Below are 22,788 nucleotides of genomic sequence, written 5' to 3' on the forward strand. Positions count from 1 at the left end.
TTGCAGATGACGGGGTTGTGTCCGTTATAGGGCCAAGTGCACCGGACCTGCAAGGACCATTGCAAGATACCTTAGACAATTTGTCTACTTGGGCTATGAAGCTGGATATCGAATTCTCTCCGGAGAAAACTGAGTTGGTTGTTTTTTCTAGGAAGCATAACCCTGCACAGTTACAGCTTCAACTAAAGGGTAGAACAATCACTCAAAGTATATCTTTCAAATATTTAGGTGTCTGGTTCGATTCCAAAAGCACGTGGGGAAAACATATTGCGTATGTGAAACAAAAATGCCAACAAAGAATCAATTTTCTTCGTACAATTACCGGAACTTGGTGGGGAGCACACCCGGAAGATCTGATCAGGTTGTATCGAACAACCATCTTGTCGGTCCTAGAGTACGGTAGCTTCTGCTTTCAATCCGCGGCGAAAACACATATCTTGAAGCTGCAACGAGTTCAATACCGTTGCCTCCGAATCGCACTTGGCTGTATGCACTCGACGCATACGATGAGCCTCGAAGTACTCGCGGGTGTTCTCCCACTGACAGATCGTTTCGCGGAACTGTCCTTCCGGTTTCTTATCCGTTGTGAAGTAATGAACCTATTGGTAATAGAAAACTTTGAGAAGCTGCTCGACAGAAATCCTCAAACAAGATTCATGAGTCTCTATTACGAGTACATGACGCTGGAGATTGGCCCTTCTTCATTCAATTCCTCTCGTGTTTGCCTCCAAGATTTTTATAGTTCCTCTGTAAATTTTGATCTGACCATGTTGCAAGAAATCCGTGGAATACCAGATCACCATCGGTCGATGGTTGTTCCCTTAATTTTTGCAAACAAGTACCACCATGTTAGTAGCAATAAGAGTTTTTTCACAGATGGGTCAACTATAAACGCTTCCACTGGATTTGGAGTATTCAACGAATTTCATAGCGCCTCATATCAACTGCAAAAACCCTGTTCCGTATACGTTGCGGAACTAGCAGCCATATTCTACGCAATAGAGCAAATTGCCTCACTACCATCTGATCACTATTTTATTTTTACTGATAGCCTTAGCTCGTTGGAGGCTATTCGATTAATGATGCCGATGAAGCACTCCTCGTATTTCCTGACCGAAATCCGAGCTAAATTGAGTACTTTATCTAACTGCTTCTATACTATCACCTTAGTTTGGGTCCCATCTCATTGCTCAATTCCGGGTAATGAGAAAGCGGACTCGCTAGCTAAGGTGGGCGCTATGGAAGGCGATATTTTTGATCGACAAATCGCCTTTGCGGAATTTTTCTCAATTACCCGTCAGCACGTCCTCACCAACTGGCAACAAAAATGGAATGAGAGTGATCTGGGAAGATGGTTACATTCTATTCTCCCACAGGTATCGAACAAGCCATGGTTCAAAGGATTGGACATGAGCCGTGACTTTATACGAGTCATATCAAGGGTCATGTCCAATCACTACTCGTTAGACTCGCATTTCTTCCGAATCGGGCTCGCAGGCAGCAATTTGTGCGCTTGTGGTAGTGGCTATCACTATATCGACCACGTGCTTTGGTCGTGCACCCTCCATTGTGTTGCTAGATCCGAGTTATCCACATCCCTCAGGGCCCGAGGAAAACAACCTATGCGGTTAGAGACATCTTGGTGAGCCGAGATCTCGAATATTTTAATTTAATTTATGTGTTTTTAAAACGGATCGATCTGAGGATTTAGTAGTTAGTGTCATCTTGTGTTCTCTCAAGTTGCTAGGTTTCCATCGGTGTGCCCCCATGTTTGTCTTTTTCTCCAGTATGTCGCTTAGTTCTAGATCAAGAGCACATTGCTCTAAAAAACCTTGTGTTCTCAATCCCTACCCTGCCACCCGTTTGTTACAATTTGTTACCCCTAACCTCGAGAAAGTCGCGAGTAATCGGCCCCCGCTTTACTAACGTTAGTTTTAAGTAATTTTGTACCCAAACGATGAATATCGGCTCCGCAAAGCTACGGCAAATGAGCCTAGAAAAACAAACGCATTAAAAAAAAAAAAAAAATTAATAAAAATATTCAAATAATGTCGGACGCAGGTTTCTCCTGAGAAACGTCATGCATATGCTGAACACTGGAAACTTCAGAATCTCTCCAAATTGGCAGATGAAAGTAAGCATCACTTTGTTGCCAAAAGCATTAGCAGGCAAAAAACTGGCCTAGGTTAGTTTTTAAAACGTAGCAGGAAGACCAATGGGTTTAAATTTGAAACAGTCAGGAAAAAAATCTAAGATTTCTCACGAAGATTTACTCAGCTTTAAGAAAGATCTTAATTTGAGTGTTAATAAGGTTAGTATGTAACAGTTATCTTTATAACTTTATATTTTACATGACTTTAAACTATACTTTTGTTATATTTCAGATGCTAAAATTGGCTAAATGTATGAGACATACCGGCCGTCAAACTATCCAGCCCGACCTCAAATCAGCTATGAGGAAAGACAACGCGGCCAAGAATGATCCCAAAAACGCAAGATGGTGGCTGCCGCAAATGTGACTCAGCATACGTAATTTGGATTCGCTGGTAGCCATTGTAGGTGCTTGATAAACGCCATTACCTGATTGGTAATCGTGCAGTTTTTGAAGGATGAAATTTTAATCATCAGCTAATGAAAACAACACATCGCTGAAGCCTAAATTTTATAAGAAAAATATAAAAACACCCTCTATCTACAAACCATGAAAATCATAATAAACGAATACAATCATTGTTTTCAAATATAAAATCCCTATTTTTTAATATCATTATATTTCATCACTACAAGTACTTTTAATAACCTTTCATTTGATATTTTGATCTTTAAAATAGGCCCAGTTGTTCAAAAGTTATAAATTTTTGAAAAAAATCATTTTTGAAAAAAATAAAAAATAAACGATTTTTTGGACTACCCTAACGTTGAAATAGTCACCCTAATGACAAAATAAAAAAAAAATATTTTGCGATAAGGATCAAAACTACCATTTCCTACCAAATTCTGAGAACCACTATATCGTTTTGCAATGGAATGGCTTAATAATAGTAAATTTAGAGACTAAACCATTGTTTAATTATTTTATTAATTTAAACATTCTGACTTTGTTACGATATCTGACGGTACCGAAGAGCGAATCTTACTGTATCATTGAAACTAAGTGTTTTGACAACTTTAATCCCCTTTTTCAGCTGAATTTGTTTCGATCCGTAACAGTTTTGTATAATCAATAGTCCGTATACGCCTTTGTTAACAGCTAAGTAAACTTCAAAACACTTTTTCTCAGAAAACCCAAGATGAAATATTTTAAAACCTTCGCAGATTTGATTGTTAGGATCAATACTAACTTCCTGTGAAGATAAAACTGAGGTACATGAATGTTGCAAAAAAAAGTGCCTTCAGACATAGCGTGCGACCTGCTGATCCTTCGCAGACTACGAGGCTGACGACTTGTGGCCATGCTCGATCCATGGAGAGTGCCCAAGTAACAATCTAAATGCTTGGAAGATTTATTCTTATTTTATCATTGTTTTATCATAGCATCCCTTCCAGCCTGTGGTTGTATTACGGTTTTGTGTGCTTGTCATAAAATCAGGCCATCAAGTCGTCTATAAAACTGTTTTATGACTACTAAATTAAAACTCAGACTTCATAGTTTTAACGGTAGCTGTAAGGTGGTTCTGCATCACTACTTATAGCTGAAGAATAAAACCAAAACAAAACATACAATTATGTTTTATGGTACACTTTTTATGACCGATATAAAACTTGAAGCAGTCTTAGACCTTCATTAAAGCTTCATTACAACTATCATCTTTATCAGAGGCCTAAGATTCACAGATAAGAAATATACTGCTACAACAAAAAATACTCTGAAATTTTTTGTCATTATAAAAAACAAATCTATTCAGATATATGAAATGAAAACCCCTTCAGTGCTTCTGAACACGATGAAGATGAGACGATCGACAATATGAAACTCCTGGAGGAACTACAGTTATACGATCCCTACATAAGGCACAGTGCGGTGAAGGAGCTCTTAAAAATATTGAACAAGCGGCTTTCCGATACACTTCCGAAAGATCCACGAACCCTTCTTAAAGCAACGCCGACAGTTTCACTAAATCCGTTTGGAGATGGCCAGTATTGGCATCACGGCTTTAAACCTTGTATTGAAAAAGCTTTTAGTGGATCCAATAAGCATTTCTTACATCTTGATTACAAGCGAAAAAAGGAGGATCGCTTGGAATGTTGACTTTTTGACAGGTGGTCATGGTTTTTGTTTTGTTTTGATTCGCTGTACCGAATAAAACCAGCAAGCTAGTTATATAGCTTAAATATAACTTAACGCTCTCAATTTGGACTACGAAATGCTAAGATACAACCATTAGGTTTATGTTATGCTATAGAATTCCAATCTAGGAGAATATGTTATATTGAGGTATTTTTAAGGAGTAGCAAGTTATAACGAAGAAAAATGTCACCGTATGAACAAATTTCACACAGTATGAATAATTACGCTTTAATTGATAGGCAATAAAACACTTTCATACATCTATGTATAATTAAATAATATGTGACTGGTTATTGCTCAACAGTAGTAACAGTTTTGTACTAAATAGATAATCTTTGAATGACTCTTTAATGCATGGTGCTAATGCAGACAAATTAAAAATATCCCTATATTTTAGTATTCATATGGCGCACTAAATTTATGCTCCTATTTGGTATAATAATCACCATAAATATTGCACGGCATGCTGTGAAGCATATACAGATTGGTTTAAAATTATAATAAAGTCGTCTTATTTTCAATGTACAATAATATCAGCCATTATTACCAACTGACAAGGATCATGATTTCACATCAAACATCGAAAGAATAAAACCACAATAAAATATTTCTCAATATTAACTATCATCCAAAAACCCCAACTTAAAACCTTCAAAGTTGTCAAAATGTTTTGCGTATCATGTTTTATCAACTTCTTCAGGAGCGATTTATGCGGTTGTAATATAGTTTTATGGTAGTCATTAGAAGGCTGTTAAAACTTTCTGACCTGGAGGAGGTTTTATGTTTTCATTTTTAACAATCACGTCTAGAGTGTGATAAAACTGACATAAATCCTATGCTCCTAAAGTAGTTCGCATATCAAGTTTTAATGATTGCATTAAAACTGGGCCAATTGGCCATGACATGGCTGTATTGCGGTTCTCAGGAGATTGTTAAAGCAATGTGGTCGTCAGTGAAGGTTTTATAATTTGGTTATATCAACTGCTATAAAACTTAAATAAAACAATAATTGTTGCTTGGGTGGAGACGACTTCTTCGGACAGCAGAGGACAACAAGGCGTTAGCCTGATTGGTAAGTTAAGAGAAAAGGCGAAAGAACCTTTCAAGGACAGCCAGAAGAAGCTTCCAAGGGAAGTCGAAATAGAAGGAATTGTAAAATAATTTGCAGGGTAAGGTGGATGAAAATTCCTAGGGAAAGTTGGAAGAAACTTCGAAGAGAAGATAAAAGAAATTTCAGGAAGTTGAAAAATTAACATTTTGATGGATTTACTTGTTTACTGAATAAAAGTATTTCACGATTTACAATATATACCGGGATGCGCCATTCTCGTTTTAAAAAAGGCGAGGAAATAGACGCATTATTCGAAAGAGTATCAAGCATAAAAAAATTTAAAGAAGTAGTTTTTTTTAGAGCTAGCTCAAAAAATTGAATGTTTAAAAAGATAAAAGCCTCTCACAATAGTTTCAGCATGGGCGAGCAGTAATCATTTTGATTATTTAAAAAAAAAATCGGTTTAAATCGGTAACTTAATACTCGGTATTCTGAGAAACCTCATCTGTACATCGGTGTCAAATTTGAAAATCAGTATAAATACCGATAAATTGGTATATCTGCCAACACTGGTCCAGATAACGGAGTTAGTTTGAACAACTTTCTACAATTACCGAAATGATACTTAAGATAATCGTTAAGAAATTTATTCTTTAGAAATTATACCAAAAATAAAAAATCATGAACAATTCTTAATCAATATCAAGGGAACAGCATACCTTTCAGACCAGAAATGTAGTGGAATTAATCCAAATGCAAACCAATCCATCATCTAAATCAATTTCAATTATGATGCACATAAGCATTTCCTGGCCAAATAGTGCGAAAATGAATGAAAATGAAAGAAAATGCAAAAAAATCTGCGATATCTAGCGCACACATAGATAACGCTACACACTCAGAAATATCTAATCTTTCACGTGATTGAATCCAACTTTGACATAAAAGATGAGACGTAAACAAACATGTCATGTAATATTAAGTGCTCCGAGACTGAAAAGTTCGAAAGTACGTTTGATTGAGCTGAATTTTGCGTCTATTATGACTCAATTTTATTTCAAAATTGACGCTCGCATATGTCAGTCTCAGAGCACCTAAATCTACATCAACTTTTCTAAGTGTGTAGCTTTGGCATACGTTTGCATGATATTTCATGTAAATTTGTTAATTTAAGAGTGGTATCGCATAAATCAGAAATTTTGCAACAAGTTTGAAACAATTTCTTTGTATATCAAAATTTTAGCTCAAATTAATTTGTGGGAAGATTTTACACGATAAATGGAATTCAAAACTTTTTACCGTGTACTTTTTGATGATAAATAATATTTGAACTATCTGAACAACTCTTTCAGGTGCCCTTCGATATAAAATTGTCCACGAGCAGCTTTCGTCTTCAGTTATCGCAGACGTCACTACAGAGCACTATGAGTACCTATCACTTGATAATTTTTCTATTTACGCTTCTCGTTTCACTAACTGGCGCATTGTCGCCCACGTTGGTCACTCGTGATACCCGTCAGTACAAATCATGCTCGGAAGCACCCAGCCAGTCTGGAGTGTATACCATCAGCCTGGCCAACGGATATCCACCGTTTCCAGCCTATTGCGAACAGCAAAAATACGGCGGAGGATGGCTCGTATTCCAGAATCGCTACGACGGATCGGTTGGATTCAATCGAAGCTGGGACGAGTATAAGCAAGGTTTCGGATACATGGAACAGGAGTTCTGGTTGGGATTGGAGAGGATTCATCAAATTACCGTCGCCAGGGAGCATAAACTACTGATAGTAATAGAGAATTTTACGGATTTTTCGGCCCATGAAATCTATCCTGGATTCCGAGTGGAGGATGAAACTACAAACTACACCCTTCGGTTGTCAAATGAGGAATACTCGTACCACGGCACGGCACGGGATTCCTTTTGGGTTTATCGAAACGAACCGTTTAGCACTTATGATCGGATCAATGATAAGTCAATTTTGGATTGTTCAATCTTAACGGGCAGTGGCCATTGGCACTACGACTGCGGAACTGGTTATAAGAGGTAGGTGTTTAGAATTTTCGATAGACGATAAAATGTAAAATCTTGATTTCCATTGTAGTAGCAACTTGAATGGAGAATACAGCAGAAGTGTTCTCGGTGGTCGACGTGGCATTTGGTGGGGTGCTTTCGGAGGACAACAACTTCCACTGAGGAAAACCAGGATGATGATCAAAGTTGGGGAGGATGGCGAAAAGTGATAAATAACTCGTTTGATTCTAGAGTGATGTCATACTTTCAATAAACGTACTTTCCAATCTAAATACATCAATCCAAGCACAGCAATTGAAAAAAATCATGCATTTCCACGGTAAACGAAAAATACCACCAGCAGAACATCTTTATTACTCAGAGGCAATGTAAACACATTACAACAGTCACGACGTGGGAAGCAGAGCATCGGTAAACCACCGACATCACATTTTGTAGAAATTTCAGATCCACTCCTGTTCCCGAACCCACTTTCCACCGAATCCTTAGGGTACATCGGGAAAAGAGCTGATATTGCACAATGCTTATACCCTCGCACATACTTCCAACTACTCCCAGCAAGCACTACACGAGAGCTGCACCATCAGCAACCGAGCGAAAGCAGTTCAATTTTCATCAAATTTATTCACTTCCTCATCCAATCCTCTACTCCCCAAACCAGAACCAGTCTGTCTCGTGTGGCTGAGTTGCATCGAGTCTCACCTCAAGTGTTATCCCCCTTCTCTCCGGACCACCCCCGAAACCAGGTGCGATTTCCACGAGCTGTATAATATAATCCCGATTGTAGCACACCACGATTCAATTATCCTAGTTTCACCAGTCTGTGTACACAACAGCAGCGGGCGGACAGTAGCAGCACGAACGAAATGCATTAGTGCACCTTCAGGATGTATGGCAAGAGCAAACCGGCATCTTTCTTTTCCTCGTCAACCCCAGAGGAATCACCGACGACGTCGACGACGGCGAGTGGTGGAAGCAAATTTCCCAGCTTGAGTGGAAGCGCTCGAAATTGGATTTTCAGAAAACGCTTCCATTTTGGGCAACCGCCTTACGCTTGCAATTTACACTTGTACCGAAGCTTATAAATTTCGATGTCGTTCCAGGAATTATTCCCGGCGAGTCCTGATGTAGGTACGGGAAGCCTCCCGGCAACAATCAAGTAACGAATGTGCAATTTTTGATTTACTCTCCCATTCGCCTTGCAGCCACAGGAGGAGGTGCTCGCGCTACAAAAGCTGTGATATTAGTTTCCTTTTTCTGTTTCGACTTCTCCGTCGAGAAATTGGACGAATTGAGCCAGCAGTCCAGCTCACCGGGGATTATAGTCCTAATAAGATTAAACGTAAGTACGTACGATGTAGCATCGGATCAAAATTGTGCCCAAGTATTGGCACTTGTGATAAGAGGACACAAAACCGAGCCGGAGGAATCGAAATGAAAGTCACCCATTTCGGTGATACGGAACCGAGGAGGAGGAGGACGACGACGCTGCACAGTGGGGTATTTTTATTCAAACTGGCAAAATAATGTAAGCCACTTAACTAGTCAAAAACGATCGTTTATTATATCAACCATTCCATAGCAAAACGATACAGTGGTTCGTAAAAATTGGTAGTTTAGTCCCTTATCGCAAAGTTTTAGACCCGTGTCATTAGGGTGACCATTTCCATATTAGAGTGGTCCGTCTCGGTCTAAGATGACACCTTCAGTTACATTTTATACCGTATCTTATGTTAGAATTGAGCTGCAGTCAATATTTCACTGTCAACATGTAAGCTTAGATATTCTTATTATTTGGATATTGATTAGGCACGACTGAAAATTGTTTAACCTAGAGCTTCCATTTCCCGGTGGTTTCCACCATCCCGGAGCTCAGTAAATATTTATTTGATATCCCGGGAAATCCCGGGATCCCGGGAAGTGAATATGGATAGTAAATTGTTTTAATATTCGTATGTTTCATCTCCTTCGGAGACTTCTTCAATACTAGGGAAAACAGATGTAAAGACATATCTTCATTTTGAAGACATTTAATATTTCTGTTAAGGTATTTTTTTTTCATGCAGACATTTTGAAAACATCTCATGATTTGTGAAGTTGTTTCAAGACATGCGGAAGCTGAAGCAGGCTTCCGATGGATTTTTTTTTTTTATTTTAAGCTGGAATATGAAGATTTTTGTTAAATTGGGGGTGAAGGGGCATAGTGAACAGGTGGGGCATAGTGAGCATCCCACAGATTGGCCCTGGATCTCAAGTTGCATGAAACAAATCAACTGGTAGTAGGTTCAATATCATTATGATATTGATCCTACCAACAACCAATTTGTTCCGAACGGCCGGAAGTCCAAGCTGTGTACGGGATGTTCACTATGCCCCTCTTACCCCTAAATGAAGTTTTTGACTTCATATTTTAAGCATATTTTAAACTTGATCTAATTGAATATTCACAGGCAGGGGTTGAAACGGTTGACGTTTTTTACAACACTCGCTTCGTTGTCGTGCCCGACAGTCAATTTGTATTCATACTCTCATGCTGTACCGTCGTCTCTCTTACACAACACAAATGGCAGAACAACATTCGAGGAAAAAGAAAATTATCAAATAACTATCATATGACATTTGCGATTTCATTCTAATTTCTCAATTTGGTGTAAACTAAACCATTTCTGATCAAAAAATTTATTACTAGGTCATCGTTGCTTGCTAGTTTCAGAATTCACACAAGCACAACATCTGTAGCTTTTATTATGAGAAAAACTTAAATGCATACATTCGTGACGGTCTTCGGCAACAGTGTCGTATGACAGAGCCTGTCATTTGACATTTTAGTTTGGTACTGTAATTTGATAGCTTGTTTTGCAATCGTCGGAAGCAAACGCAGTTGATTATCACAGAAAATGTTTCGACTACGGTGACCGCTTACAAGATTGTTCACAGAACTTCACTGAAATATTCGATTAGCTGGAGATATTTTGAATACTTCCTGATCCACTTTCAGTTTTAGGAGAATATCTTCACAATAGTACTTGATCAACCTGAAGCCTTGAAAAATATCCAGAGGACTTTATTGAAATCTTTGATCAGCTAGAGATCTTTTAAGTACTTCCTAACCGATCTGCCATCTTGAGAGAGTCAATTGAATGTTTTACCAGTTTAAGATCTTCAGATTTCCTGATTTGAATTTTCTGAACAGTATCTTATGAATAATAATTGATCAACCTGAAGTCTTGAAAAATATCCAGAGGTCTTTAGATCTCCGACCAGCTGAATATCCTTTAAATACTCTCTAATCAATCTTCCTTCTTGGAAGGATGTCTAAAAGACGTCCTTTGAATTTTTGAACACTTGCAGATCTTCAGAACATTACTTGATTTAGTTGGAAAGTCTTGAATAATATCTAGAGATATCATCGCAAATCCGTGAATATCAGTAATACGAAGATTCTTGTACTTTCAAGAAGTTTCTTGAACTAAAACTTAGTTCCATGAACTCAAAGCCTATATAAAGTTCCCTAAATATGTAGAATATTCGATGAAATCCTGCGATTTTCCTTCAACTTCTTCGAAGTTCCCAGTACTTCAAAGATTTTTCCTTAGCTCAATTTTTTCGATAGTTACAACTGAATTTCTGCCCAGCTTGCTGAGCTTTCAAATAATTCATGCGATGTTCCGTAATCATCATCCACGAAGTTGTTTCACATTTTACGAAGTTTCCTGAAGATCTATGATGGTCCCTGAACTTTTACGAAGTTCCACGAACTTCTATGAAGTTCTCTGAAATCAAATGAATGTATCTTGGCATCTAACAAGCTCCCTAATGTGACGTGATGTAATGTTTGTCAGCCAAATTTCACACACGCGATCCCGGCAAACATCATACACGCGATCACGGGTTTTATAAATTTATTCACAATCCCGGGATTTTCATCCCGGGACATCCCACGATGGAAGCTGTAGTTTAACCTCACCATTTAACATTCACTACCAGAATAGCACCAACTCGCGTGGGGGAGGCGTCTTGTTTGCGGTATCCTAACTCCTAAGCTCCTGCATCGATCCTGCTCCAGTTTGCACTTCTCTAGAGCAGCTGTGGGTCAAAATAACGACGCCTCGTAGATCAATAAGTATTGGCGCTATGTATCTACCTCCAGACCGGAAATATGATTCGAGCAGCATTGCAAACCACATCAGTTCGATTGGTAGCGTGTTCTCTCGACTAGAACAAAACGACCTAGCTCTGGTATTTGGTGACTACAATCAGTCTGGGCTCATGAGAGCGTTCCTCATGAGAACGTTCCTGCAAACGATCTTCCTAGCAATGATGTTCTTCGCTCGAACATGTCCGCATCCTGATGTGCTCTCCTTGATGGTTTCAACCTGCATGGCTTAATGCAAATCAACTCGATACTGAATAGCAACTCTCGGCTGCTTGATCTCGTTCTGGCGAACGAAGCTGCAGGACTGGAATGTTCTATCCTAGAAGCCCCAGAGCCTTTGATTGGCATCGACACCAATCATCCTGCGTTGGAAGTTTCCATCAACCTATCTGTTTATGTTCGCTACGATAACCCCCCTGTTGATGTACATGAGCTCGACTTTCGTAGATCAGATTTCGTCGCGCTGAGTCACTCGCTTTCCCAGACAGATTGGCAGTTCCTTGACACGTGTTCATCTATTGATGAAGCCGTCAACTACTTCGCTGAGGTCGTTGGCCGGGCAATAACTGATTCTGTCCCATTGAGGATACCCTCTTCCAAACCCGCATGGTCCAATGCTCGACTACGGAATTTGAAGCGTCTGAGATCGAAGGCCCTCCGTAAATACTGTCGTACTCGTAACCCATTCACTAAACGATTATTTTCAACAGCGAGCAACTAATATCGCACATATAACCGCATTCTTTACAAGAGCTACACACTTTAAAAAAATCATGTAAATTTAGGTGCTCTGAGACTGACATATACGAGCGTCATTTTTGACATAAAATTGAGTCGTAATAGACGCAAAACTCAGCTCAATCAAGCGTACTTTTCGTCGAGTACCGAACTTTTCAGTCTCGGAGCACTTAATTTTACATGACATGTTTGTTTACGTCTCATCCTTTATGTCAAAGATGGATTCCGTCACGTGTAAAATTAGATATTTCTAAGTGTGTACACAAGGCGTGTGCAGGCTTATTTACGGCTTAATCCAAAGCAGTTCTGGTCATTCGTGAATACCAAACGAAATGAGGAGGGGCTACCAGTCGAAATGTAATCTTCTGGCAGAACATTTCAAAAGCATTTTCAATGACACTACGGCTTCGTTGTCCCAAGTTGCTGAAGCGGTGAGGGACACTCCCAGTGATGCTTTCAATTTTTCGATTACCTCGGTTACAGTAGACCTCATCGAATCCGTCATCAAGAAGCTGAAATTTTCTAATGCTGCTGGCCCTGAAGGGATCCCCTCAAGCATCCTGAAGCGATGCTGTTCAGAGCTTACAAAGCTGTTCAATATTTTTTATTACAGCAGGAGGAGTTCCCTACGCGTTGAAAATCGTCATTCATGTTCCCGATCTACAAGAAAGGAGACAAGAGAAATGTCGAATTACCGAGGGATCACATCACTCAGTGCCTGCTCTAAAGTTTTCGAAATCATCATCAACGACGCATTATTCTCTGACTGCAAAAAATACATTTCTCCTGACCAACACGGTTTTTATACCAAGAGATCAGTTTCAACAAATCTAGCTCCGTTCATTTCTTTATGTCTGGTTGACCACTCCATACTGCTAGCTAAACTTGAAAAACTCGGTGTATCCTCGGATTTAACTCGTTGGTTCAAGTCCAATCTGACCAATCGGGAACTTTGTGTTAGAATCGGATCAGAGCAATCGGACTATTTGACAAACAGCTCCGGTGTTCTTCATGGTAGCAACTTGGGACCATTGCTATTCTCGATTTTTGTGAATGAGGGTGGACTGATCCCCCTCCCCCTCACCCCGCTGGACTGCGCCTTAACATTCAAGCTTCATTACTCGGGCATCGTTGCGAAAGCTAACAGGCAACTCGGGTTCAATTTCAAGATCGCTGACGAGTTTCGCGATCCTGCCTGTCTAAAAGCTCTATACTGCTCTCTAGTGCGATCGATGTTGCAATTCAGCTCGGTAGTATGGTGCTCGTATCAAGCAGTTTGGATAGCGAGGATTGAATCTGTTCAAAGGAAATTTGTTCGTTATGCCTTTCGTCACCTTCCGCCGTACGAAGATCGTTGTCAACTCCTGGGTCTTGAAACACTAGAACATAGGCGGACGATTAGTCAGGCCGTGTTCGCAGCGAAAGTACTTATTGGTGATATCGATTCTCCAGGAATCTTGGCTGAATTCGAAATCTACGCACCCGAACGAGTTGCGAACTACAGCTTGCATGACCCAATGCGGTTCATGTCTGGGCGTCTCAACGAGTTTTACGAGTTTTTCGACTTTAACTGTGCAGCGGAAACCTTTCGTCACCGTATTCAACGCAGACTCCTGAGAAGGACGAGGACTTCTACCTGTTTCACGGACAGCTCTATGCCATAGGAGGATAACTTTCATGTTTCATGTGTTTCAAAAAGATATGGGGTTTTCAGGTCTTTTCTAGGCTTTTCCCCATCAGGCTTCATTTAGACACATTAAGTCCGATGAAGAAAAACAAATTAAATAAATAAATAAATAAAAACATTTTAACATGAAAACATTCCAAATACGTGAATGCAATGTCAGTCTACTGTATTCAAATTGGGTCAGGGATGCCAGATGGTTTTGCAAATTTTCTGTATGAATGCTAATAAAATGTCTGCATTAAATGTTTACTTTTTTTAATAAAAAAAATACTGAATTCGTTGGAATTTTTTTTTCTAGCGATATGACTGAAAAAATTCTCATTTTTTTACACCCGTTACTCTCAGTATTCAGAATGTATGGTACAGACAATTTTTTTCTGTACCATACATTCTGAATACTGAGAATAACGGGTGTTCAATAAAAAAATGAGGAATTTTTTCAGTCATATAGCTAGAAAAAAAAATTCCAATGAATTCAGTATTTTTTTTATTAAAAACATAAAGTTTATTCTCATCATCAATCATCAGTTTGACCGCCCACGGTTGCTGCTCTGTTATTACCAGATCAGCTGCAATTACACAGAGAACCAACAGATGATGTTTGGGACTAACATTCATCCTCAATGTGTAAGAACTGGAGATCTAATATTTAGCAATACCAGCGCCGGCCGTGTCCGAATGCAGGTCAACTAGGGAATGGGAAGGAATGTGTTGACGTGGTACTTGCTGTGAAGGAATCCGAGAAATCCTCTGCGCTTCCACGAGAAATCACTGGGATGTTGGATGTGGGGAAAGGTTGCACGCACACGCAGGGATCGTTTTTTGGTAGAGCGATTATAATACACAAACACACACACACACACACACACACACGCGCGCGCACTCATCCAATTTACAATTTTTAGATCAGGACCCACACTGTGGTAAGTGATGCGATCGGTGTTAAAGAAGAATTTGTTTTCATTAAAATCTAGTGGGTATAGAAAAAGGCAAAGTGAAAAATTGCAAGGAAAGGGACGGGCCTGGGATTGAACTCCCGACCTTCTGCTCAGTAAGCAGAAACGGTAACCACTGAGCTACCGAGCCTCGTCATTAAAAAAAAAAACATTAAATTAAAAACATAAAGTTTATTCTTCAAAAAACGTCAATGAATATTGGAGAAGAAGCCCTTGTCAGCCGTACGACGCAACTTAGTCGCAATGCTCTCACAAGAGCGTTGGACGGCACTGAAATCATTGTCATTTTTTATTGAACACCCGTTAGGTATAAGAGGGGGACTTGTGTGGAAGATGTAAAAGTCATTTCTGAGCAAGGTTGCAGTTGCAAATGCATATTCGCGTATCCTTTTTTTTTTTCGTAATTTCGTGATAATTACATTACAGTCACATTCAATGAGCGAGGCACCAACAAATCTGAAACCTGCGTAGGTTAATTGCTGAGTTACGAGAAATTTTAAATATAATCCAGTCCAAATCCACTCGAACCATAATTCAAAGGTTTGTAATTCACTTTGATTTAAGAAATTTTCAACCTGAAATATCTCAATGGGTATTGGATTTTCTGTGTACCTCTCTGAGCCTATTTTAAAACTTTCCAAAATTTTCTGAACTTCCATAAAGTGACCTATAATATACTTCAATCCGATTCCCATAATTTGTGAAAGGTTTCCTGAACTTCTTTTATGTTTTAAAGCATTTTTGAGGATCCTTGATTTTTATAGGTTTTCTGGACGTCTTGAAATTACTATAGTTCCCTAAATTTCCTGAATTTATTTTTAGATTTTAATAGAAGTTTCCAAAGCAATTTCAAGGTTTCCTAACTTTGTGGCAATTCCCTAAACTTCTTTGAAAACCCTCAACTACTTGAACTAAGGTTACTTTGAACATCTTTGAGTAACCTTTCTACGGTTCTAAGCCTTTCTGAAGTCCTCTCAAACTTGTCTGAGATGTTTCCTGTATATTTTTTGATATTTCCTTCACTTCATTGAGTATGCGTTCAAATTTATCTGACTTTCTCTTAAGTCCATCGATCTTTACCAGACTTCTATATAGTTCAGTAAACTCCTCTGAAATTCATCCAAATATCTTAAAGGTGATCTCTGAGCCTTTTTTAGATTTCTGCTTCTCTAAATTTCACTGAGTTTCTTTGAAGTCCACTAACCTTCTTTCAACTTCAAGAAATTTATCTAGCATTTTCTAGACCTCCCTGGAGTGGAGCTGTTATGAAATTCTCTGAATTTCTCAGAGAAATTCCTAAATATTCAGGAATAACGAAAGGAAGAAGCAGTGAAACTCAAAGAACTTCTAATACATTTGGAGAACTATTGATAGGTTCAGTGAGCTTCGGAGAGGCTCAGAGATCTTCGGAGAGTGTTCAGGGAACTGATAAGGTCGTGGAAGTTCTGAGAGGTCTTAGAGATTTCAGAGTTTTGAAGGGCTACAAATACTCAAATTCGAATTAAAAATGCAAGTGAAATCTGCAAAGTCTCACTCGCGAAACCCAGGTAGTCGTAACAGTTCTGTATTTTGGCAAATGTCTGCTAGAAGAAAAAAAAAAAACATGTTTTAAGTAAGTAAATTCTTTACTGATTTCCTTTTTTGATGTAGCTGGTTAATGTCCGTATAAATCTGCAACTTTTTACCAATGTCTGTATAATGTATGTACTCTGTATGAAGTCTGTATGCATCATCAAATGTCTGTATAAATACAGACATGTCTGTATATCTGGCAACCCTGAATTGGGTCTGTAAATGGATGCAACTTCGTCCTATCGAAGATGAACCTCGATCTACAAAGGTTCGGCATGTGAAATCGCGCTTTTCACTCCTTACAACACATTGTTGAGGTCACTTTCACTTCTCGCGTAAGAACTGATGTGGATGAAAGAGACAGTATTTTTTTCCGGTTGATCCAGATAATATAAATCACGACGCTTTTAGAATAAAAATAAAGCCAAATAGATAATTTCACGAACACACATATAACGAACTGTCAAGTCAAGTATTAGCTAGCTGAACAATGGATTAGCTCCTAAGTAACATTGTTTGTAGATTTTCTCTCTTTCATGTATGGGCATATTCAGCTATTTTCAGCACATACCTAGTTCGATATAAGATGCTATTATCTAGCATCTAATACGGCAAAAACGACCAGAAACGATTGTGTAGCCAAGTTATTAACGAAAGAAAAAGTCGTCGAGGAGAATCAATCAATTTTACTTAGGATCCAATGCATCAATTTTACTTAGAATATTGATTCTAGTAGATTGTTCAGTAAATTCAGTAAATTGACTTATTCTATGAGTAAACCACATTTTTGCTAATTTGAGTGAACGCGATTCAAATATGAGCTAGATTAATTTACCATGCAAGCCATTCCAAAAACTATCAAGCTGAATTTTCAGCTTGATAGTTTTTGGAAGGGCTTGCACGGTAAGTTAATCTAGCTCATATTTGAATCGCGTTCACTCAAATTAGCAAAAACGTGGTTTACTCATAGAATCAGTCAATTTACTGAAAAATGAGTAAATGTCACTATATGAATGACATTTACTCATATTTGAAAAAAAAATACTCATTCTACGAGTGACCTACGCTTTGCGAGTTTGAGTAAACGGTACTCAATTATGATTTGGTCTCATTTGCCATGAAGTTTGTTTTGATGGGAGGACTGACTGCACGCTATTTCAAAACAACCCAAATTTGAGTAGGGATATCCTACACTACACTAAATTTAACAAACAAAGAAGGAACTGACAACTTCGTTCGAATCCTGGTCAATATTTTCCATTCGGCATCTTGTTAGTCTAAACTTTGTTAACCTAATTTGGGGTACACTACTTTTGACGAATATGAGTAGATCGTTCTCAAATTTGGGTTGCTTAGAAATAGGTTGTGTACCGTGTGATTCGAGTCTCGAAACCCGTCGGATACGGTTCTGTTTTAAGTTTGCTCTCTGTTTTGTGTGTGCATTCGCTTTGATCGCTGCATTTGGCTGATTAGCGCTGACACTCTGTCTTCCGGACGGTTATACGTGTGTGATTGTGGTGGTATTCTTGCTTTCTGGGAAGTTTTCGAATCGAGAACGAAACGCGATTCATCGTGTTTGCAAGCATCAGAAGAGATGTCGCTTTCTGCGAACTTGTTTTATTTTCTTCGCGTGTGCTCCCAGAAATTTGTGGCATATGGGGTGTTTACATGCTGGTAGACGCTGATGCCCTGTTTACATTATGCTGGTGAGCTTTTCTGTTAACAGCTGGATCATTAGCGCTAATGAAATAGCATAAGTGTAAACACTCCAATAGTGAAGCGATCGATGCCTGCGTCGGAGGTGGGGTTTTCATGGTTTGTAGACAGAGTGCGCAATATGTTTTTATTTTTTTCCTTTAAAATTTAGGCTCAGAACATATAACAAAAGTCAGCGATATGTTTTTTTTTTTTCGTTTTTGAGTTATTTAAATTTAAAACTTTATACAAAAATGAAATCAATTTTTAAGGCTAACCCCCCCCCCCCCCCCCCTCAAAAATAGCATGGCCTGCCCTTTTTTGATTGAATTTTATTAACAAATCTTCGTGACTAGTTAAACAAAAACTATCTATAAGATGTCATGCAAAGGATGAGATCAGTAAAAGCACTTTTGTTCATCTATTTGAACTCGGAATTTTTATGATACAAGATCTCGAAAGATCGCAAATAATCGCAGCCATTTTTTTCACTAAAAGCGTGTCATTAATGCTCAAATATGCCATCACATAATATTACAGAACTATCCAAACAATTGTTATCCACTAACCTCGAGAAGACAGTGAGTAATCGGTTAAATCCTTTAATTTTAGATTATACTTAGTGGAATAATAATTGATAAAAACAATTGAAATTGATGATCTATTTGATCGAAGGTTAGCAAAATCAACTGATACCATGTGGAATAAATTCTCCAATACCTGTTTGGTCTATGCACATTTGTTACAAACATAATTCAATTATACTAACAGCTAGCAGAGGCAAAAAGTCTACAACAATCATATCGAGCGATTTCGCACGATGTAAAAGCAGCAAGTTTTGAATTGATACCACAACCTTGTGAGCTTTGAATAAGAAATAAAAAAAAACATAGAAAATTGTTCTCCTATCTTTTGGGTATGCAATGCAACAATTTAAAGACAATTTTGATCAATTTTGAAAATCGACTTTTGGCCACCTAGATTAGAAGAAATATCCCTCTGTGCGACGGCGATGGGGACGGGGCCTATTTTCACGAGAGGCATTGAGGCAATCCTGGTGGTAGCTTAAATCACTTTTTGCCCATTATGTTCAATTCTTACCTAAGTGGACTATTGGGCTCGGCAATGGAGGTTATATAGGCAGAAAAAATCTAATAAATGAATGCTCAAGTTGAGTAGCATTTGACCATGCTTTCTGAGAAGAGGGCACTTGGCTTTGCAGTGCTATAGCTTTATTCGATTTTCTTTGCATGAATGCGGTATTGCTATAATACTACCTTACTAGGATGTCGAGAAGAGGTGCGAGTTTTTCAAAGAGTTCAGTTAGTTCAGTTCATCCGCTAGTTCATTAATTGAGTATGTAATATACTATATTGCTCAGAAGCAGGCGAAAAAGTACCAGGTTTCAATAATGTATTGCAGAATCTTTCTACATTCAAATGGTCGGTGGTGGGATTTTGGGAGAAACGTGCCTTTCACTGGTGAAAAAGTGACTAAGGCTTTGAACTGGAACGCTTTCTCACAAAACGGCATGCGCAGTCGACTTTGTGAACGTGTTCGCAAAAATCAGGAAGTTGCAGAGGTAACCAGTATCAAAGCAGTGGGCCACACCGAGTTCCAGTTGGAGCAAACCTCTATAGTAACAACAAGGAGATCTAAGTCTTGTCTTGAGTCAGATGTTCACACTGAACTCCAGCAGTACTAAGAACATCCCCTGAAGGCCAATATGAGCTGCCACTTGGAAGGACGGGAAGAAGATCAAGGAACTCTACGAGTTCATCAAGGATAATAACAACGTCCAGGTTACGCTACACCAATTAAAACAACAATATCATAGAATAGAATGTTGGAGACGAATCATACTACGGTTGAAAGCCTCTTTAATGAAAACAACAACAGCGAATATAATAGTATAAGCAATTTGAATTAAAATAAAAAAACTAAAATATTCCAAAGCTCTCATTCAAGGCATCGAAAAGCATCGTTTTGTTCTGAACTACTTCCTCGGCCGAACCTTCACAAACATCTTCGACCATTTCAGTGGATTCTGTGGCCCACCAAATCCTCCCCACCACACGCCCGCTCCATTTTCCAGCACACGGTCACCGTAGATTCCGTTCAAATTGTTTCTCCTGGATCCCGTTCCGCAGTCCATGTGCCAATATCCACTTCCCATTACGGCTGCGCAGTTCTCACCCGATCGATCATTATCCCTATCATAGGTGCTGAAATTTTCCTTCCGATAAGCGTAGAAAGATTCACCTGCAGTGCCTTCCATAAATCCCAGCAATTTGAGCTCATAGTTGCTCGGCTCGTTTGCCACCCCGAACGTGGTGTAGTGATACCACACGGGATACTCACTGAAGTTTGCCATCACCACCAAGAGCTCGCATGGTTTGTCATGGGTTATCTACGAGAATGAAAGATTTTAATAAATTTTGAAGGCCCTGACCATTTTAGGAAAACTTACCTGGTGTAACTTGTCTAATCCCAACCAAAACTCCCGTTGCATGCTCCCGAACCCAAATTTGTAGTCATTCCAGCTGCGGTTGAAATTCGTTGAACCATCCATCCTATTCTGGAACTGCAGCCAGTGTCCACCGAAGAGTTGCTGCTCACAGTACGCCTGGAAGGGTGTCGAATTGCTCCAAGGCGTGATCATGTAGATTCCGGAGGTGTTCGGAGCATCGTTGCAGGACTGGTAGTATTGAATTCGATGGTAGTTGGATTCAACGGAATCGACAGTCAACGATCGCTGGATGGTGATCGTAACCGTTAGGATTAGTGACTTTAGGAGTACTCTCATTTCCGGTTCGTTGTGGATGACGCAGTTTGTGGATAGGCAATCGTCGAGTGATTCCCCACTACTGATTTTATTCTTGAAGAGTTAAACAACTCAGCCATTATCTTACTGTTGGTACTTGACTTGAAGGGCTCGAAGGGGGTTCCTTTTATCAGTTCAATATAATAGAGCTTCTGTTCTGGTTAGTTTGGTCTAGTCGTTTGAGTCATCGAATATCTTCCGTTCAAAATGGATCTGTCAAAAACTACTGTCATGATAGCATTTTATGCAATTTCACTGATCAGGTAAGCATCAACGAATGAATAAACATGAGTATTTGATGAAATAAATTCAATTTAAGTGCGGTTCGTGTAACATACAAATCCTGCAATGAGGCACCCAATCAATCCGGAATTTACTGGATAAGCTTGACGGATAATGGCATTCCGTTTCAAGTTTACTGTGAGCAGGAGAAATATGCTGGCCACTGGCTAGTGTTCCAAAGTAGAAACGACGATTCAACGAGCTTCAATCGTAGTTGGAATGAATACAAGTACGGATTTGGAAATTTGGGTAATAATTTCTGGTTGGGATTGGATAAGTTGCATCAGGTTTGAGCGGCACAGTTAGATGATTAAAATGACAATTACTAACATGCAGATCATTTTCAGCTAACAAATTCGTTCAGTTATGATTTGATGGTGGTGATGGATGACTATCTGGATTTCTTCGCCTTTCAAAGATACGAGCACTTTGTGGTAAACAACGAATCCTCGGACTACAGCTTGCGTCTTTCGGGAGTGAATTATGGAACGGCCGGTGAATCGCTGTTTATCTACAATAACGAAAAATTCTCCACGTTTGACCGATCGAATAATAAAGGAACGGCAAACTGTGCCGCGGAAATGGCTGGTGGCTATTGGCACTATGATTGTCGAAACGTTCTGCGCACGAGGTAGGCCCGATGCGTTGGGGTTATTCTCGAGGTGAAATTTATGTTTTTATCACTGCTTTTCAGGAGCAACTTGAACGGTTTGTACGATCTGGACCATATTATGAGGAATGGCAGCGGGATGTGGTGGGGAGAGTTTGGAGGCACGGGGAAACCGTTGAAGAAGACAAGAATGATGATCAAAATTCGGGAATAATTGTTTTTTTTCGCAGCCGAATTAAGTACGTAGAGAGCTTGGTGATCAAATGGTGACTAACAGAGCAGAAGATCGTTGGTTTTTGAACCAACCCATGCCTGCCCTACAAAATCATCTTTTGAGGCTTAAAAAAAATATATATAATTCCTATCTAATTTCCTCTCTCCTTTGTCTACATTCCTTTCTCTCCTGTGCATGCAAGCATGTAGATATCAAAAAATGGAGAAGCCATCTTCATATATCAAACAGTATGATTGTAAAATAGTAAATATATAGTAAAATTCACATCAAATATAATCAGGTATCATTTTTTCCCATTTAAAATAAGTATGAATTTGATCGTTCTCCATACCGCATCAAATGATGATCAATATAATTCCTTCACTAACAATTTCCGTTGTGTGATAGCCGTGAAGATACAGACGTGTATTCGGCAGTGTTGGAAAAATATCAAAAAATCAAACCTCATCAGTGCCCAAGATCACTCTTGATTTTCGTAGACAGAAATCAACAAGCAAACATCTGCGGTTGATTTTGAAAGCTGTGATATCACAGCTCGGAATATCAAGCTAACAAAACTCACCAACTGCAAATCTCACCAAACTGTGGTGAGATTGAGTTTAATGATTTTTGCTTTACACCCGAATGCAACCGAATCTTCCATAACGGCTGGCAGTAGTCCC

The 22,788-nt window shown here is 39.0% G+C and overlaps 3 protein-coding genes across 4 annotated transcripts; 2 read left to right on the plus strand and 1 right to left on the minus strand.

The window, feature by feature from the left end:
• The first annotated feature begins 6,753 nt into the window (after positions 1–6,753).
• LOC135700069 (angiopoietin-related protein 6-like) lies at positions 6,754–8,271 on the plus strand. 2 transcript variants are annotated; one of them, XM_065220458.1, is made up of 2 exons: positions 6,754–7,383; positions 7,442–8,271. In XM_065220458.1, exons 1-2 carry the CDS (start codon positions 6,764–6,766, stop codon positions 7,578–7,580), a joined length of 759 nt encoding a protein of 252 aa, XP_065076530.1. In that variant the 5' UTR covers positions 6,754–6,763; the 3' UTR covers positions 7,581–8,271. The 2 variants fall into 2 exon arrangements, with proteins under 2 accessions (XP_065076530.1, XP_065076531.1); XM_065220459.1 differs by having other exon boundaries at positions 7,445–8,271.
• An 11,758-nt stretch (positions 8,272–20,029) lies between these two features.
• Positions 20,030–21,021, minus strand: LOC135700070 (fibroleukin-like). Its single transcript, XM_065220460.1, has 2 exons — positions 20,646–21,021; positions 20,030–20,585 (listed from the first exon to the last, which is right to left on the minus strand). The coding sequence occupies exons 1-2, from the start codon at positions 20,979–20,981 to the stop codon at positions 20,172–20,174; spliced, it is 750 nt and encodes a 249-aa protein (XP_065076532.1). The 5' UTR covers positions 20,982–21,021; the 3' UTR covers positions 20,030–20,171.
• A 162-nt stretch (positions 21,022–21,183) lies between these two features.
• LOC135700071 (ficolin-3-like) lies at positions 21,184–22,310 on the plus strand. Its single transcript, XM_065220461.1, has 4 exons — positions 21,184–21,262; positions 21,319–21,568; positions 21,629–21,912; positions 21,976–22,310. Exons 1-4 carry the CDS (start codon positions 21,207–21,209, stop codon positions 22,103–22,105), a joined length of 720 nt encoding a protein of 239 aa, XP_065076533.1. The 5' UTR covers positions 21,184–21,206; the 3' UTR covers positions 22,106–22,310.
• The last annotated feature ends 478 nt before the right edge of the window (positions 22,311–22,788 follow it).

Source organism: Ochlerotatus camptorhynchus, unplaced genomic scaffold (genome assembly GCF_037179485.1).
Source record: "Ochlerotatus camptorhynchus isolate MF236.1 unplaced genomic scaffold, CSIRO-AGI_Acam_v1.1 ptg000128l, whole genome shotgun sequence".
Classification (NCBI taxonomy): Eukaryota; Metazoa; Arthropoda; class Insecta; order Diptera; family Culicidae; genus Ochlerotatus; species Ochlerotatus camptorhynchus.

Bases quoted from the DNA above. Each gene is read 5' to 3' on its own strand.
- LOC135700071 (XM_065220461.1), top strand. From the start codon at position 21,207: ATGGATCTGTCAAAAACTACTGTCATGATAGCATTTTATGCAATTTCA. The intron at 21,263-21,318 runs GTAAGCATCAAC...ATTCAATTTAAG, and splicing joins TATGCAATTTCACTGATCAG to TGCGGTTCGTGTAACATACA. The intron at 21,913-21,975 runs GTAGGCCCGATG...ACTGCTTTTCAG, and splicing joins CGAAACGTTCTGCGCACGAG to GAGCAACTTGAACGGTTTGT.
- LOC135700069 (XM_065220458.1), top strand. From the start codon at position 6,764: ATGAGTACCTATCACTTGATAATTTTTCTATTTACGCTTCTCGTTTCA. The intron at 7,384-7,441 runs GTAGGTGTTTAG...TTTCCATTGTAG, and splicing joins TGCGGAACTGGTTATAAGAG to TAGCAACTTGAATGGAGAAT.
- LOC135700070 (XM_065220460.1), bottom strand. From the start codon at position 20,981: ATGAGAGTACTCCTAAAGTCACTAATCCTAACGGTTACGATCACCATC. The intron at 20,586-20,645 runs GTAAGTTTTCCT...TCATTCTCGTAG, and splicing joins GATTAGACAAGTTACACCAG to ATAACCCATGACAAACCATG.